The 16,284-nt window shown below is 49.6% G+C and overlaps 1 protein-coding gene across 5 annotated transcripts; it reads left to right on the plus strand.

The window, feature by feature from the left end:
• Window positions 1-614: 614 nt before the first annotated feature.
• CDAN1 (codanin 1) lies at window positions 615-14,990 on the plus strand. 5 transcript variants are annotated; one of them, XM_037834185.1, is made up of 28 exons: window positions 616-754; window positions 989-1,479; window positions 1,699-1,905; window positions 2,113-2,282; window positions 2,415-2,519; window positions 2,604-2,682; window positions 3,113-3,233; window positions 3,419-3,528; window positions 3,976-4,065; window positions 6,935-7,010; window positions 7,555-7,760; window positions 8,083-8,203; window positions 8,334-8,480; window positions 8,613-8,779; window positions 9,316-9,403; window positions 9,653-9,742; window positions 9,925-9,979; window positions 10,186-10,319; window positions 10,417-10,520; window positions 10,731-10,889; window positions 11,268-11,331; window positions 11,532-11,610; window positions 11,799-11,947; window positions 12,878-12,985; window positions 13,126-13,189; window positions 13,298-13,479; window positions 13,681-13,788; window positions 14,296-14,990. In XM_037834185.1, the coding sequence occupies exons 1-28, from the start codon at window positions 665-667 to the stop codon at window positions 14,419-14,421; spliced, it is 3,690 nt and encodes a 1,229-aa protein (XP_037690113.1). In that variant the 5' UTR covers window positions 616-664; the 3' UTR covers window positions 14,422-14,990. The 5 variants fall into 5 exon arrangements, 4 of the variants coding, with proteins under 4 accessions (XP_037690115.1, XP_037690116.1, XP_037690113.1 ...); XM_037834186.1 differs by having other exon boundaries at window positions 1,702-1,905; window positions 14,296-14,433; XM_037834187.1 differs by lacking the exons at window positions 13,681-13,788; window positions 14,296-14,990 and having other exon boundaries at window positions 615-754; window positions 11,268-11,371; window positions 11,799-11,900; window positions 13,298-13,435.
• Window positions 14,991-16,284: the final 1,294 nt, after the last annotated feature.

Raw genomic sequence — 16,284 nt, forward strand, 5'->3', positions numbered from 1 at the left:
TTGACATCTCAACTGCAGTATCTGAAATAGTAATCCCTTATTACTACCTGTAAAGGAGAAAAAGATACAGAGGATTCTCTGTGCAGGGTGGCCTCAGGCACTTTAAGGTTTGGGGGGTGGGCTGGGGATAATAAAAAGCCTCCCTTTAAGAAGTCTTAGTTGACAGTGGTGGGAAACCTGTTGGTTTGAAAACTGGTCAAAATGAGAGGTTAGGCTAACTTCGTTACTCCTTTAGGGTGGTGACAGTTGATTCCAGAAAACTTTGAATCTTGGAAGAATGTGCTTATCACAGATGTTGTGGGCTGGTGCTTGACGTCGGAGACTTGTTTGCCCTCACCGCCGGGCCGCTCTCCCCAGCCTCAGTCTCTCCGGGAGACCCAGAGCTGCTTCGCCCCGCCGCGGCCGCTGGTCCCAGCCGGCTGCCTCTGGCCGGGCCTCACCCAGGACTGGCGGCCGCCTTCGCCCGTCACCAGGCCCGTGAGCGGGCACTGCGGACCCAGCCGTGGCCTTGACAGCCCGGCCGAGCGGAGCTGAGCCTGGGGAAACCCCCCGCCCCCGCCCCTCCTCGCGGCCCAACGGTCGCGCCTCCGCGCCGGCCCCGCCCTTCCCAGGCCGCCCGTGGCGCGCCCGCGCCTGCGCAATTGTTCAAAGCGTTCCAACCGGGATGGCGGCCGTTTTGGAGTCGCTGCTGCGAGCGGAGGTGTCGGTCGCAGCTGCCGTGCGGTGGATCGCGCGCAACACCCAGAGTTCGGAGGTAACAGCGCCGACACACCCCTGAGTCCAGCCTGAATCTGCTTCCCGCAGGAGACACCACTCCTTACGGTCCCCTTCCTCTTGGGCACCTGGCTGCCAGCCCGGGCCGAGGGAATTTCAACTCAGGGCCTCTGGACCGGGCGTCCCAGCCTGGCCGAGTCCCGCGGCCTGGGCTGCTGGCGGCCCCGTCCTTGCAGCTGACCCTCTCGCCCCTCGACTTCTGCTTCTCCCTCAGGAAGACCCGGAGCAGGCGGCCGCTCTGACCTCACTCCAGCCACTGCGGAAGGAATTCGTGCCGTTCCTGCTGAATTTCCTAAGGGAGCAGAGCAGCCGCGTCCTCCCACAGGGTCCCCCAACCCCCGCCAAGGCACCCGGCGCCTCGGCAGCCCTGCCAGGGAGGCCGGGGGCCCCGCCGCGGGGCGGCCGCGGGGCACGCAGCCAGCTCTTTCCTCCGACCGAGCCCTCGAGCTCCGCCGCCGCGGAAGGCTCCCTGGCTCGCCGCGGGGGCAGGCGGCGGGGCCCGGGGCCGGCCCGCGAGCGAGGAGGCCGCGGCCCCGGGGGGCCGGAGGAGGGGGTTGGAGGGGAGTGCCCGCCCTGGGCCGGGAGCCGGAAGCCTAGGGGCTCTGGCAGTCCCAGCAGCCCCAGCCTCGCGCTCTCTGATCCACCAAACCTCAGCAACCTGGAGGAGTTCCCTCCCGTAGGCTCGGTTCTTCCCGGCCCAGCAGTGTGAGAATCAGCCCTCTCCTAAGAGATAGGTGGCAGGAAAGCCCCCCTAGGGGAGTCAATAAACCAAGGCTGGGCCAGGGAGTAGAGAGTGGGGATGGCTGGGAGGTTGGCGTTGAGATAGTTACAGTGGTGAGGGGTTTTTTGCAAGCGGCTGATCTGTTGTGGTGGTAAGATATATTTGAAGATAGGAGTTTGAAAGAAACCTTTGGCTACTCTCAGCAGGACTAAGCCTTCACGAAGGATCAACCCAACTCCGGTGAGCGAAGAGCGGTCACTTTCCAAGCCCAAGACCTGCTTTACCTCACCCCCAATCAGCTGTATCTCCAGTTCCCAGCCCTCAGCCCTGGACACTAGACCTTGGGGCCTTGGCCTTCCCCCAGGGTGCAGAAGTCTGCAGGAAGAGCGGGAGATGCTCAGGAAGGAGCGGTATGGCCTTGCTGCTCCCTGGGATGTCAGCTTCCTCCCTGTGGGGAATCAGCCGGGCTCTTCCCTGAGATTGCTTTGCTCCCCCTACCCCACCCCATCCCCGGACCCTGGGCCTGTTTCCTGGGCTATCAGTGACTTCTCTGGAGAGACCTGACTGTGACTGGAGGGGAAGCCAGACTGACTGCTCATATCTCTCCGTCTTCTTAGCTCTAAGCAGCTGCAGCAGTCACCTACCCTGGCCTTCCCTACCCCAGAATCAGGATCTACTCTGCCCAGCTGGACAGGAAGCCTCACAGCTGAACCCGCTGACCCTGCCAAAGTGTCTTCCCGCCAGCGCCTGGAGCTGGTAGCCCTTGTCTATTCCTCGTGCATTGCTGGTGAGTGAAAGAGAAGGGAGCTGGAGTGTAGGTACTTGTAGAACTGCAGCTTAAGAGAATTAATAATGCAGGTAGAATTGAGCCTTGGCTCCAAATGATGCCCAATACCCTGGGGTCTCCTTTTATATCCAGAGAACCTGGTACCAAACCTCTTCGTGGAGCTCTTCTTCATCCTTCAGCTCCTTACTGCCCGGAGGATGGTGGCTGCCAAGGATAAGGACCTTGAACCAAGCCCAGGTGCTCTAAGTTGGTGGGCAAGCTGCCTTTTGAATGGGATCTGGGGACTGAAATTTTCCTGATAATGTGGTACTGTCCTTCCAGATTCCCTAGAAAGCCCACTGTTCCAGAGTGTCCATGATTGTGTTTTCTTTGCAGTACAGGTTTTGGAGCATCAGTTTCGGTGAGTTTCTCCACCTGAAGCATTTGAGCCTTAACTGCAATTGTCCAGTGGTTCTCTGCCCACTTGGGGTGCATGCTGTGTTTAACACAGGTGCAGTGACTCTGGGCTTTCCTACCTATAACCATTAATTTTGTGTCAAGGCTGTGAATTTAGCCCCTAAAAGAATCACATTGCCTCCCGTGGTCTCAGCACTTGGCCTTTGGGTTTATGTGGAATGTTCCTGTCTTGCTCTCTTGCTCCTTGCTCTGTAAGGTCTCATTTCCTTCCCCTTGGCTTGATCCTCATCTTTGATCCTTGGCTTCTGGCCCTGCCTTACATGTCTGGGCCTCAGGCCTGCTCCATGCCCCAGATATGCTCTGCATGGTGTATAGGTGTAGTTTCTTATTTGCAGTCTTTGTACTATTCTCAGTTACATCCCTTGTCCCCACAGGATTCTTTCCTACCTGGACAAAGGGACCTTGAAACTGCTGGCTGAGAATGAGCGGCTGCTGTGCTTCTCACCAGTTCTGCAGAGCCGCCTCCGAGCTGCCTACGAGAGCAGTGCTGCCAAGGTTGTGGCCCTAGCTTAACCCTGTACTTAGCCTGGACCTGACCCTTCCCCACCTCCATAATTCAGGCAACCCAGCTCATGCCACTTAAGTTTCATGTGGGTTAACTCTGGGCAGGGATGCAGGATTGATGCTTTCTGAGCCTGGCCTCTGTGGGCTTCAGTTTTTAATGTCACTGCATATTTTAGGTCCCTCTGTCGATGCCACCCCCTGCTCAAGCTGTCTCCTTTCAGCCAGAAACTGACAATCGTGCCAACTTCTCCAGTGATCGAGCCTTTCACACTTTTAAAAAACAGAGGTGATAAGAAAAGGGAACCTTGGGAGAGGGTTAGAGGTGACATCTCCTCAGGAATAGGCAGCTTTGCTGTTCCCAAAGAAACTAGGAATTTGGCACTACCAGGTGTTGCTTTAGCTGCACCAGGCCCTTCCTGCCTGCCATCACTAGGCCCACTTAGCTTCATTCTGTTTCTTGCCCCCAGATTTGAGTCCCTGGCTTTAGCCAGGCACCTCACAGCTGCTTGACTTTAGTCACAGGGTTCTCAGACAAGGGGGCCCACCAAAAGAATGTGAAGCATGTGGTAGCTGTTGCTGGGTCTGTAGCATTATATCACTTGGGTAACTTTGGAGAGGTTAAAGAATGACACTATGGATAGTCCTCAGTTCTGTGACCTAGGAAAGGTGCTCCTGGGCATGAGGTAGAGGCAGCCGTGCCTCAGCTGATCAGGCATTCTTATTTGTCTATCAGGGATGTGTTTTATGAGGTGCTTCGAGAGTGGGAAGATCACCATGAGGAGCCCGGCTGGGATTTTGAAAAGGGCTTGGGGAGCAGAATCAGGTGGGTGCTCCCACACTGGCCACCTCTCTTGCTTCCTTCCTCCTCCGAGCAGCTTAGAGGGGCTTGAGTAACTGATGGGAGGAAGGTGTTTCCTACACTTCTTCTTTCCTCCTTAATCTTCTAGTTATTGCCAGCTCTGCCTCCACTCAGGAGGGACAGATTTATCTCTAGCTCCTTCCACTCAGAAGTGCCTCATACTTGTTCTGTGATTGCAGATGCTCAGAAGAGTGCAAACCTCCTTGCACAGTCCCAGTCACTGGTTAGACCCTTTCCAACTTTTTCTCCATTGTCATGGGTTCATCTCTTTACACCTCAAACCTATGATCTCTGGTAGCAAAGGCCTGAGCCTAATCATGATTCAGTCATGATTCAGTGAGTTTGGGTTTTATCAAATAACCTCCCACTCAATTAAGAGTTTAGGGACAGACAATAGTTTTGTTTTTGTTTTTTTGTTTTTTTGTTTTTTATTTTTTTATTTATTAATTTTTTTTTGATTTTTTAAATTTTTTTTTAAATCTTTGTTTTATTGAGATGTATTCACATACCATGCAGTCATACAAAACAAATCGTACATTCGATTGTTCACAGTACCATTACATAGTTGTACATTCATCACCTAAATCAATCCCTGACACCTTCATTAGCACACACACAAAAATAACAAGAATAATAATTAAAGTGAAAAAGAGCAATTAAAGTAAAAAAGAACACTGGGTACCTTTGTCTGTTTGTTTGTTTCCTTCCCCTATTTTTCTTTTTTTTTTTAATCTTCATTTTATTGAGATATATTCACATACCACGCAGTCATACAAAACAAATCGTACTTTCGATTGTTTACAGTACCATTACATAGTTGTACATTCATCACCTAAATCAATCCCTGACACCTTCATTAGCACACACACAAAAATAACAAGAATAATAATTAGAGTGAAAAAGAGCAATTGAAGTAAAAAAGAACACTGGGTACCTTTGTCTGTTTGTTTCCTTCCCCTATTTTTCTACTCATCCATCCATAAACTAGACAAAGTGGAGTGTGGTCCTTATGGCTTTCCCAATCCCATTGTCACCCCTCATAAGCTACATTTTTATACAGTTGTCTTCGAGATTCATGGGTTCTGGGTTGTAGTTTGATAGTTTCAGGTATCCACCACCAGCTACCCCAATTCTTTAGAACCTAAAAAGGGTTGTCTAAATTGTGCGTAAGAGTGCCCTCCAGAGTGACCTCTCGGCTCCTTTTGGAATCTCTCTGCCACTCAAGCTTATTTCATTTCCTTTCACATCCCCCTTTTGGTCAAGAAGATGTTCTCCGTCCCACGATGCCAGGTCTACATTGCTCCCCAGGAGTCATATTCCACGTTGCCAGGGAGATTCACTCCCCTAGGTGTCTGATCCCACGTAGCAGGGAGGGCAGTGATTTCACCTTTCAGGTTGGCTTAGCTAGAGAGAGAGGGCCACATCTGAGCAACAAAGAGGCATTCGGGAGGAGGCTCTTAGGCACAAATATAGGGAGGCCGAGTCTCTCCTTTACAGCAATCGAGGACAGACGATAGTTTAAAAGTAAAGAGCACTCAAGACAGAATTCATCTTTAACACATTTTTACTAAAAGGAGCACTTAAGGTAAAAGGTACAAGTTTACAATGTAAAAATTGACACATTACCAAGCCTGGGAGCCCCCGCTCCTCCAGACACAGCTAGACGTGAGATCAGAGAGCTCCTTCTTGTTTGAGTTACAGAGAATTTATAGCATCTTGATTTATTCTATTTTTACATTAAATGATGTGTCATGAACACGAATGATTTACAAAGTGAAGTGTCTCGATCCATGAGTGGTTGAAGATCAAAGGAAGGTATCCATGTTATCAGAGACTTAGACTTGAATGCCTGTACAACTCTACTGATAAAATTTTCAGTAATTAAGCTATGATTTCTGTTAAGAGCAATATAACACTTATACAAAGTTTAAAAATCAGAAAAGAGATTACTATTACTTGTCTTTAACTTGTTAATATAGTTTTTTTATTTTATTCTGAGTAGTTTAGCCATTACATCATATTCATAAACATACATTTGATTAGGACCATATTCAACCTTGCTACATTATATACAACTTATTTATGATTAAAGTAGTAGCTGCAGCCCCATTCTGTTTTCATAGAACTGTGATTACATGTTATTTATATCTAAGAAGGTTGAAAGGGCCTTTCTGCTTTTTTTAACTGTTTAGCTGCACCTTCAGTATAATCTTGTAATATGGGACTTGAAGGATATGAATCATCTGTCCCAGTTATTATAGTAAGGCCTTTCCACTTTTTATCATTTGGGAATTGTACTTGAGTGTTTTTAGGTAAAAGTTCTGTTAAATGTGCTTCTATATCAGAATGAATAACTGGTTTTTCACTATCAGAACAGAAAATATCAGGTGGTATGTGGGAGCAGCATGGTGAGGAGTCAGTATCCTCATTATTTATTAGCTTCCTCAGTAGAGATATTATCCTGTCACACCATCTTCTAATTTAGGCAAATCTGATAACTTATTAGGGCAGATAACTAGGATACAGATAGAATATCTGGTCCAGTGTCCTGCCCTCCATGTTGGTCATTCAAGCTCACTGGTGTTCATTGTAGACTGAAGATTTGAGGGGTGGATTTCTTTGTTGTTTGGTTGATTGTCTCCGGCCTCAAGGGAGCACTGCCTCAAAGGAAGTGTTCCTTACCTTTCACCATTTCCCTGGCAGGCCAGCTCTGGCAGAGGTGTGCTCAATTCCCTGCTAAAGAGCCAACAAGCTCAAGGACTGGCTTTTTCTTGCAGATTTTTCTCTTCTTAATTCTTTTTCTCACATTCCATTCCTGTCTCTTATTCCTCAGAGCCATGATGGGGCAGCTCTCAGCAGCCTGCAGCCATAGCCACTTTGTTCGGCTTTTCCAAAAGCAACTTCTCCAGGTAATAGCCCCAGTAGATTAATCTTCCACAATCTCTGAGTACTGTAGGCAGCCAAGTAACAACTGGCACTTTGGGATAGGGCAGGCAGCCAGGCAGGTCTGGGGTAAAGTTTGAACAGGAGCTCTATTTCTTGGGTGGTGGTTGAAACTCAGGAGGCCAGGGAGGAGCAGGAGAGCCCTGTTACGTGCCTTGGTCCACTTGGACCCCCTCCTCACGCGGCCTCTTCCCTCCTTCTTGCCCTTGATTTGTGCTGTGGTAGAAAGAACACAGGCTTAGGAGTCAGACAAGCTAGTTTCACATCCTGGGTCTGTCACTTCATCATCAAGTAACCTTAGGCAAATCTGTAACCTTGCAGTTTCAACTTCACCCATAAAAAAAAAGAGAAAATATATATATATATATATATATATATAAAATTCTTACCTTAAAAAGGTACCTAAAGCACCAGACCCAGGGTTTGCATTCCATCAGTGTTCGTTACTGCCTTATTCATTCCATTCTTTTCTCACTAGTTTTTTGGTTCTTCTCGTCTCCCCAACCCCAGATGTGTCAGAGCCCTTGTGGTGCTGGGGCCACTGTCTTGGGTGAGGCCCCAGATGTTTTAAGTGTGCTTGGAGCTGACAAGCTGGGGCGGTTGCGGCGCCTACAGGAGCGACTTGTGGCCCCCCAGAGCAGTGGGGGGCCCTGTCCACCCCCCACCTTTCCAGGCTGTCAAGGCTTCTTCAAGGACTTCATCTTGAGTGCCAGCAGGTGAAGGTCCCCTATGTCTTGGGGGAGGGGCAGAGGCCAGGAGAGGTTTGTCTTCCGAGAAAGGCACACCTCTCCTGCCTCGTTTGCATGGAATATAGCAGGATAGGACTAAGTGGTCTCTGGGGTCCTTCCAGCTCACTCTTCCTGACACTATTTTGCCTCTCATTCTCTTACCCACCTAGGTATTTTCATTTCTCTTTGGCCTCCCCTCTCTATGTAGCACATTCTGTCTTTCTGGAGCACCTCTTTTTCTCTTCTGGTTCTTCCTTCACTTCTTCCAGTTCTTTTTTTTTTTTTTTTTTTGCCTCCCCCTCTCCTCCAGCTTCCAGTTTAATCAGCATCTTATAGATAGTCTGAGCTTGAAGATACGGGAGCTCAACAGCTTTGCCCTGCCTCAGCATGAGCCCGGGGATGAAGATGGGGAGTCAGATGTGGACTGGCAGGTTAGATAACAAAGCAAGGGAAATGATGGGTTCTGAGTTAGGCATGGGGTATTTTTAAGAACTCTAACAGATTTGGAATTGTTGTAGAAGCTGTGTTGTTAGACCTTTTATTTCTCTTCATACCCTGCAGGGTGAAAGGAGGCAATTTGCTGTAGTGCTTCTCAGCCTGAGGCTTCTGGCTAAATTCCTGGGCTTTGTGGCTTTCCTGCCATACCGGGGGCCTGAACCACCTCCAACCCGTGAGCTCCAGGACTCCATTTTGGCCCTCAGGAGCCAGGTGAACGGGGTGGATGGGGGCGGACTGGGTGCAGCAGCAGGGCACTGAAGGCGATTGGTTTCCCTGGCATGTTAGAGGGCATTCTCCGTCCCTCCTGGGGGCTGCGCACTGATTGGGCACTGGCCTCACCAGGTCCCTCCAGTGTTGGATGTGCGGGCCCTGCTGTGGCAGGGGCTGCGGGCTCGCCGGGCAGTGCTTACTGTGCCCTGGCTGGCGGAGTTCCTTTCCTTTGCTGACCACATCGTTCCCCTGCTAGACTATTACCGGAGCATCTTCACTCTCCTGCTACATCTGCATCGGTGAGTAGAGACAGGAGCACAGGGTACAAATGCTTGAGGAGGGTTCTTGGGTCTGCTGGTTATAAAGATGACCAGGGCTGGGGGTAGGCACTGGGGAGTTAGTGCTTCATGGGGGCAGTTTCTGTTTGAGATGAAAAAGTTTTGGTAATGGATGGTGGTGGTGGAGATGGCACAACATTGTGAATGTAATTGATATCACTGGATTGTATACTTGAAAGTGGTTAAAATGGGGAGTTTTATGTTATATATATATATAAAAAAGAATTTAAAAAAATGAACAGTTTATACTTTCTATATGGTATGTTAGCCATGCCTAAACCTCAAAGGTAAGCAGGATTCAGTCCCCCTTTCCTTGGTCCTGTTTTTTTCTTTTTCCACTGTGGCCCAGCTGAGAGGGAGTATGGATATGGATGGGGAATGAGATCCTGGGCCCCTTTTAGGTCTGCTTTTGAGAATTACTTTCTCACTGATAGCCTTCTTTCACTCCATTCCCTTTCTTGGCACAAATTGAGTGAATTCCTCCATTTACCTTTTAGGAGCTTGGTCTTATCAAAGGAGAGTGAAGGAGAGATGTGTTTTCTGAACAAGCTGTTGCTGCTTGCTGTCCTGGGCTGGCTTTTCCAGGTTGGGAGACTTGGGTTCCAGAATGAGGGTGGGGGCTACCGTGGTTGGAAATGGGGCGAGGGAGAATATCTGAATCTGAACAAGGTCAGGGCCAGAGGATGAAAATTCAAAAGAAGTGTGGGAATTAACCATAGTTTCAGAGGAAGGTTGCTTTGAATCTATCACTAAACCCTGGAACCGTGAGGTTGGGAGGTGTGATGAGTTTCTGAGGAGCTGACTGGAGCTTTGATTGCCCTCATCTCTTGCCAGATTCCCACAGTCCCTGGGGACTTGTTCTTTCTGGAAGAAGGTCAGCTGAGTGTCTTTAACATGGACACAGTAGCCTCTGAGCATGGATTGGTATGTGTTGGGGTCCAGCCAGGGCCGTGGGGAACCCTGGGAATAAAGGAGGTGGGCTGTCCCACAAGGTCCAGCAGGGACGAGCTGGGAGACAATTGTGCCCGACTGCCCCATCTCTGGGCATCCTGGAAAGGACGGGAAGCCTACCTGCCTGCACAGCTCTGGCCTGTTCTCGCCCCCAGGACAGCATGCCTGTGGTGGATCAGCAGCTGCTCTATACCTGCTGCCCCTATATTGGTGAGTGAGTATTTGGTCTCTTCTTGTTGGCCTGTGCCTGCCTGAGGACCCGAGGCACCACATGGGCCTAACCACCCTAATCCGTTGTTCTGTTCTTGGGCCCTCCTCCCCAGGTGCCTAAGCCTCTTTATTCCACAAATGTCTTAAGTCCAAGATGCTTACAGGCACAGGGGCTGCAATTAAGAATTGGGGCTTTCCTGATGCAGGAGAGCTCCGGAAACTGCTTGCTTCGTGGGTATCAGGCAGCAGTGGGCGGAGTGGGGGTTTCGTGCGGAAAATCACCCCCACCACAACCACTGGCCTAGGAGCCCAGCCTTCTCAGACAGCCCAGGGGATACAGGTAACTGCAGGGAAGAGGGAGGTGGCTGCCCCTGGGGACGGGAAAACTCTCTCGGGCTGAGGGACACCTCCGCTGCACTGCTCCTGCCTTTCCCCAGGCTCAGCTTGCCCAAGCCTTTTTCCACAACCAGCCGCCCTCCCTGCGCAGGACTGTGGAATTTGTGGCGGAGAGAATCGGATCTAACTGTGTCAAACACATCAAGTAAGACAGGGTCAAAGGAGTGGGAAATGGAGGGGTTGAGGGTCCCAGTCTGATTCCCATACCACTGTCCTCTCAACACCTTCCTGAGGAAGGGCAGCGGGGTTGGGGGAGGGGACATGGGGCTGAAACTGCTAACATTCTTTGATGTTGGCAGCCCCTTCCTGATCTAACCCTTCCAACCACCTCCAAACCTTGCTGTCTCTGCTGCAGGGCCACACTGGTGGCAGAGCTGGTGCGGCAGGCAGAGACACTTCTCCAGGAGCAGCTGGTGATGCAGGGACAGGAAGGGGGAGAGCCAGCCCAGCTGTTGGAGAGCTTGTGTTCCCAGCTGTACCCCCAAGGGGACCAGGCATTGGCCCTGGGGCAGGAGTAAGAAACGCCACCCTATCCATGGGCCCTCTTGTCTCCCCTTTTGCTTTCTTCTATTTCTTTTCCTGTCCTTTTTCCCTCTCAATATCCTTTATTCCATTTCCCTTCTTTCATTTTTTTGTTGTTTTTTCTCCTCTCTGTGTGCTCTTATCTTTGCCTTAAGGATTTTTGGATTGTTTTGGATTTCACAAAGTCCAAAAGTTGAATTGGGAAGTCTGTAGTGCTGCCCAGTAGGTGGTTGGGTTTCCCTTGGGGCCAGAGGGCTGGCAGTGCTTCCTGAGGCAGCCCCACCCCCAGCTCAGGTGCATTTACGTGAGTGAGCCAGGCAGAAATTTCTGTACAGCACTGACCACCACCTCTCCCTTGTCCACCTTTCAGGTTCTGCCAGAAGAAGAGCCCTGATGCTGTGCGGGCGCTGCTTCCAGAGGAGACTCCTGCAGCTGTACATAGGAAGCCTGCTGGTCCCTGGGGGCTAGCAAGAGGCCAGGAGTGGTGGGAGGGGTGAACAGCGTGGTTGGATGTGTGCCTCTGTGTCAGGCTGGTGCATGCTAGTGTGTCTGTTCCCAACGACCAGAGCAGCTTGAGCCTTCTTCATCGTACCCAACTCTCCCTGGCCTTTGACTCTGCAGTTCTGTGTCACAGGTTCTAAGCAGTGCGGAAAACATTGCTGTGGGGCTTGCAACAGAGAAAGCCTGTACCTGGTTGTCAGCCAACATCACAGGTAAAGTCTAGGAAAGGGGAATGAGTGGCTGAACCAAGTTGTTAACAAGTGGACTGGTAGGGAGCTGGGGACAGTGCTGGGGAATAGGCCTCAAAGCCAGCTGGAAAGAGTGAAGGGCATGGATTGGCATGGCGAGCCCTGAGGGGCTGCTCCAGTGATCCCTTTCCCATCCTCCTCCTGACCAACAGCACTGATCAGAAGAGAGGTGAAAGCAGCCGTGAGCCGCACACTTCGCACCCAGGGTCCGGAACTGGCTGCCCGGGGGGAGCGGAGGGGCTGCTCCCGAGCCTGTGAGCACCATGCTCCCCTCCCCTCCCACCTCATCTCCGAGATAAAAGTACACAGCTACCCTCCCCCCTTTGGCTTCCCTACTCCCTCTCCCTTCTCCTCTGGTTTCCTTCCTTTCTCAAATCAGCTCCAGTACTCACCTATAGAACCTTTCTGTATTGTCCTACTAGTTTCTGTTTCATTTGTTATTGTGTGGGGTTAGGTAGGGCAGAGCTGAGTTGAATGATTTTCCTAATTGCTAACTCTCTGATTAAAGGACAGAATATGAAAAATTTTGACGGAATGCATATGTATAGTAGTGTGGTAGAAAAGTCTCCTAGGGGGCACTCACCCCGTATTCAGATGCGATTTCAGAAATATTTTATATGGGAGATGATGCTTGTTTAAGGTAGGGGCAGTAAAATTCTTGTAACATGATAAAAAAAAAAATTGCAGACTGTCAGCAAACAAGAGCCCATTGGCCCCCCTCCAGCCACCACCTGTTTTTGTAAAGTTTTACTGGGGCACAGCCAGGACTTTTCATTTACATATTTCCTAGAAGTGCTTTCTTACTCTTAACAGCAGAGTTGGAAAAAGGGATTAAGAAGGAATGACTAAAAACAGATTAATTATAGAGGAGGGAGAAGAAAAGGCTGAGTGATTATTTGATACTGGTTCTCACTATGCAGAGGATTTCTTTACTGAACCTCCACTTTCCTGATAAGATGCACAGAGAAGCATGTCCTCTGGCAGCTGATTAAGTACAGCTTTGACCTAAGTCAAGGGATATCTCAAGTGCTGGCCCCGCTTCTATCATCCACATGATTGCTTCTCCTAGTTGTGCTGTCCTGCTCGAATCCCAACTCCCAAGGTGTCTTCCTTTTTTTTTTTTTCTGCCTCTCCCCACTGGCTGATCCTCTGCTCCAAGCCAAATCCTCTGTGGCATCCCAGTGCCCAGTTTGGTCTGTCATCTCACTCAGCTGTTTCCTGCTTTCAACAGGATGTGCTCTCTCTGGCTGTGGGGCCCCGGGATCCTGAGGAAGGAGTTCCCCCAGAGCACCTGGAGCGACTCCTACGCCAGTTGGGTCAGACACTGCAGTGCCGCCAGGTGAGACGTGCATCCTGCCACACAAGGATGCTTTTCTTATGTCTTGTCTGCTGCCTAATAACCAGAGCTGACATTGGCTTAGGGCTAATGCTCTGAGGACGGTGGTGATGCTTATCTGGGCTCTTCTTTTTCCCCAACAGTTCCTGTGCCCACCTGCTGAGCAGCATCTGGCAAAGTGCACTGTGGAGTTAGCTTCCCTCCTTGGTATGGTTCCTTCCTATCAAATCACAGATTAGAAACATGGAGCTCTCTTCTGCTCCTTTTCATCCCTGCCTCCATTTCTTAAAGCCTAGTTTTTCTCTCTTCTCATAGTTGCAGACCAAATCCCTGTCCTCGGGCCCCCTGCACAGCACAGGCTGGAAAAAGGGCAGACTCGAAGGCTTCTCTACATGCTGCTCTCCCTCTGGAAGGAAGACTTTCAGGTGCCAGTTCCGCTACAGCTGCTGCTGAGCCCGAGAAATGTGGGGCTTCTGGCAGATACTCGGCCAAGGGAGGTGAGTCATTCGGTTGGGTGGAAGAGGAACCAGGCATGTTCCTACCCCAGTATTTTATGACCTTCTTTGTTTCCTTTAACTCCCTCTTTTCTGACGCCTGTGATTGTCTTGTTTCTCGGGTCTTTCCTCAATCTGTATGAATCATGGTCACTGTGCCGTTCTTCTGGCAACCATGACATTCTCCCCGGTGTGCTTTTGCAGTGGGACCTGCTCCTGTTCTTGCTCCGGGAGCTGGTAGAGAGAAGTCTGATGGGACAGATGGAGATAGAGGCTTGCCTGGGCAGCCTCCATAAGGCCCAGTGGCCAGAGGTAAGGAGTCCTCATCTCTTCTTACGTGGGTCCTACATGCAGGCAAATGATGGGGTCTGGTATTCTTAGAGTCCTTCTAAAGCTAAGTAGATTTTTGTCAAGTGGGTGTTAGGGTTGGGGCCTTTACAGTTCAGTAGTTACTGTGTATGACGGACTACGTCAGTGGAGGAAGGGCAGAGGGAAGGCAGGCAGCATGGCAGGGTGAGCATTAAGTAATATAATGCTTTTGTGATTGGGGTAAAGTAGTTAATCTCAGTTTCTTCATTCATAAAAGAGCAATTTATACATCACAGGGCTTGTATTAAGATGACATAACTTGCATAAAATGATCTGGTTTCAAGTCCATTTCCATGCAGAAGCAGTCAGGGAAAAAATAATATAGCTAAGTTGTCTACTCACTGGTTATCCAGGATTAGATATTTAGGATTGCTCTTCATTAGGAAAGCGGGAGGAACCATCCAGAATTAAATGTCTGCCATCTCTATCATCATCTTACTCTCATTCCAGGATTTCTCTGAAGAATTAGCAACACTGTTCAACCTGTTCCTAGCCGAGTCCCACATGCCCCAACCCCAGCTAAGAGCGTGCGAGCTGGTGCAGCCAAACCGGGGGACTCTGCTGGCCCAGAGCTAGGGCTGAGACGAGGCCCTGCCATGGGTGTTTCACCAGAACCCTGGGTCCATGCCAAGAGCCCAGTGCAACCGAAGTGCCCACTTCTGATCCTTGCTGGTTGCCCTCTCCCTAAGGGTACATTAGGAAGTAGCTGCATCTGTCATCAGACTTCCTGCTCAGAGGTGAAGGGGGTGTGTGGCTGCTTGGCATCCTACCAACAACTGTAGGCCCCACCAGTGTCCCGCCAAAAAGGCCCAGAACTTCAGTCCTGGAGCAGAAGAGTTGGTGTTCGTGGCTTGGATATGAAATGAAATGATGCTGCTATCCCAGCATGTCTTAAAGCTTTGTGGTTTGGGGAAATCATGGCAAGAGGCAAACAACCTCCTTAACTTACAAGGGAAATTAAAACATAAATTTGGGAGTCTACATTTTACCACCAGCTGGACTGCCGTCTCCTCAAAAGGCACAACAGATAAGATAGGACTCACTGGACTGCAGTCTGACTTTTTACCCCTGTATCTCCTTCAATCCAAGGACCAAGCACAGGGTGGAACATTAGAGCTTTTTAAAATAAACTTATTTACCAATGTTTTGATGTTCAGTCATTTTCACCTGTGTCTTCGTGGGCTTTTGGGAGTTGACATCGAAAGGGGAGAGCTATGACTGGCTTTCTTGACAGCAGAGCTGCCTTGCCTCTCGGCAATGTCTACACTGCTAAGGTTTAGGATGCTGTGCACAGTTCCCACTCAGGCCACTCCTCCCTACTCACTGATGTGCTTGTTTTCTTGGGGTATTTGATTTGGCTCTAAGACAACTAATGGATTCAAGTTTTTGTTGAGACAACTAATGGATTCAAGTTTTTGTTGAGATCACATCTCTATAAATGAACTACTGATTTTGACTAAGAAAGCATTACCTTGATAATGTGCATTAAGTTGATTCTTGTAGAATTCATTGTTTCCCTGTATCAGCAGTGTGTGCAGAGACTTACCCTGACCAGTGTGGGTTCTGTTGGGGGAAAGAAGACAGTGAACCCTCCGAAGTGGCTTGCAAAACCTTGGTTGTACATACATGTGTATTTCTTGGAGCTAGAAGTTCACAGCTGTCAAAGAGGTCTGTAACCCAAGGAAGGTTAAGATTCTCTGGCAAAGCTGGAAGCTACTTCCATGAAACCCTACCATGGGAAAGGTGGTAAAAACGGGAGTGTTTCTCAATCACCACTTAGTGATTGTGTTTCTCCTGGGTGGGCTGCTGCCCATGTGCCTTTTCCTCCCCCTCCAGCCTCATCCCAGTCAGTCACTTTTTAATTAGTTGACTGCATCTGAACCCTATTTTCTATTCTCTTCATTTTCCTTTAAATCCAGTTTATACCACAGCAGATTCAGGAAGTTCTGAATGCCTGGGAACCAAAACAGTTTTAAATATTTTACCTTTTACCTCCTGTGTACAGAGCAAGGTGTGAAATAAACCATTGCCCCAGGAAGCTGTTAAGATCACAGGGCAAACAGCAGCCTGGAGTGTGAGATAAGACAGGCAAGCCAAGTGGAAAGAACAACTGTGGCCATGAAGATGCTGGAGTTGAAGGGGTGGTCCATAACCCAGGTCAAAGCCTGCTGCATTGAAAGCCGAATTCTTGGGACTATGAATGGCAGTTTAGCGCCGTCTAAATTCAGGACCCTTCCTGCTGGCCTGTGTGAACCTCACAGCCTACTCCAAGCAGTAAGATAACACAGGGAGGATGGAGACAGGCCACTAATGCCCTAATCCTCCCCTAAGGGGAGATGAACCAGTGAACTAATTAGATTTCTTTCTACATATCTGCTGTCTACTAAGTGTTTAAAACAGTGGTTTTCAAAGCCTGGTCCCCGGACAGGCAACAGCACC

The sequence above is a fragment of the Choloepus didactylus genome, chromosome 4 (assembly GCF_015220235.1).
Source record: "Choloepus didactylus isolate mChoDid1 chromosome 4, mChoDid1.pri, whole genome shotgun sequence".
NCBI classification, from domain to species: Eukaryota; Metazoa; Chordata; class Mammalia; order Pilosa; family Megalonychidae; genus Choloepus; species Choloepus didactylus.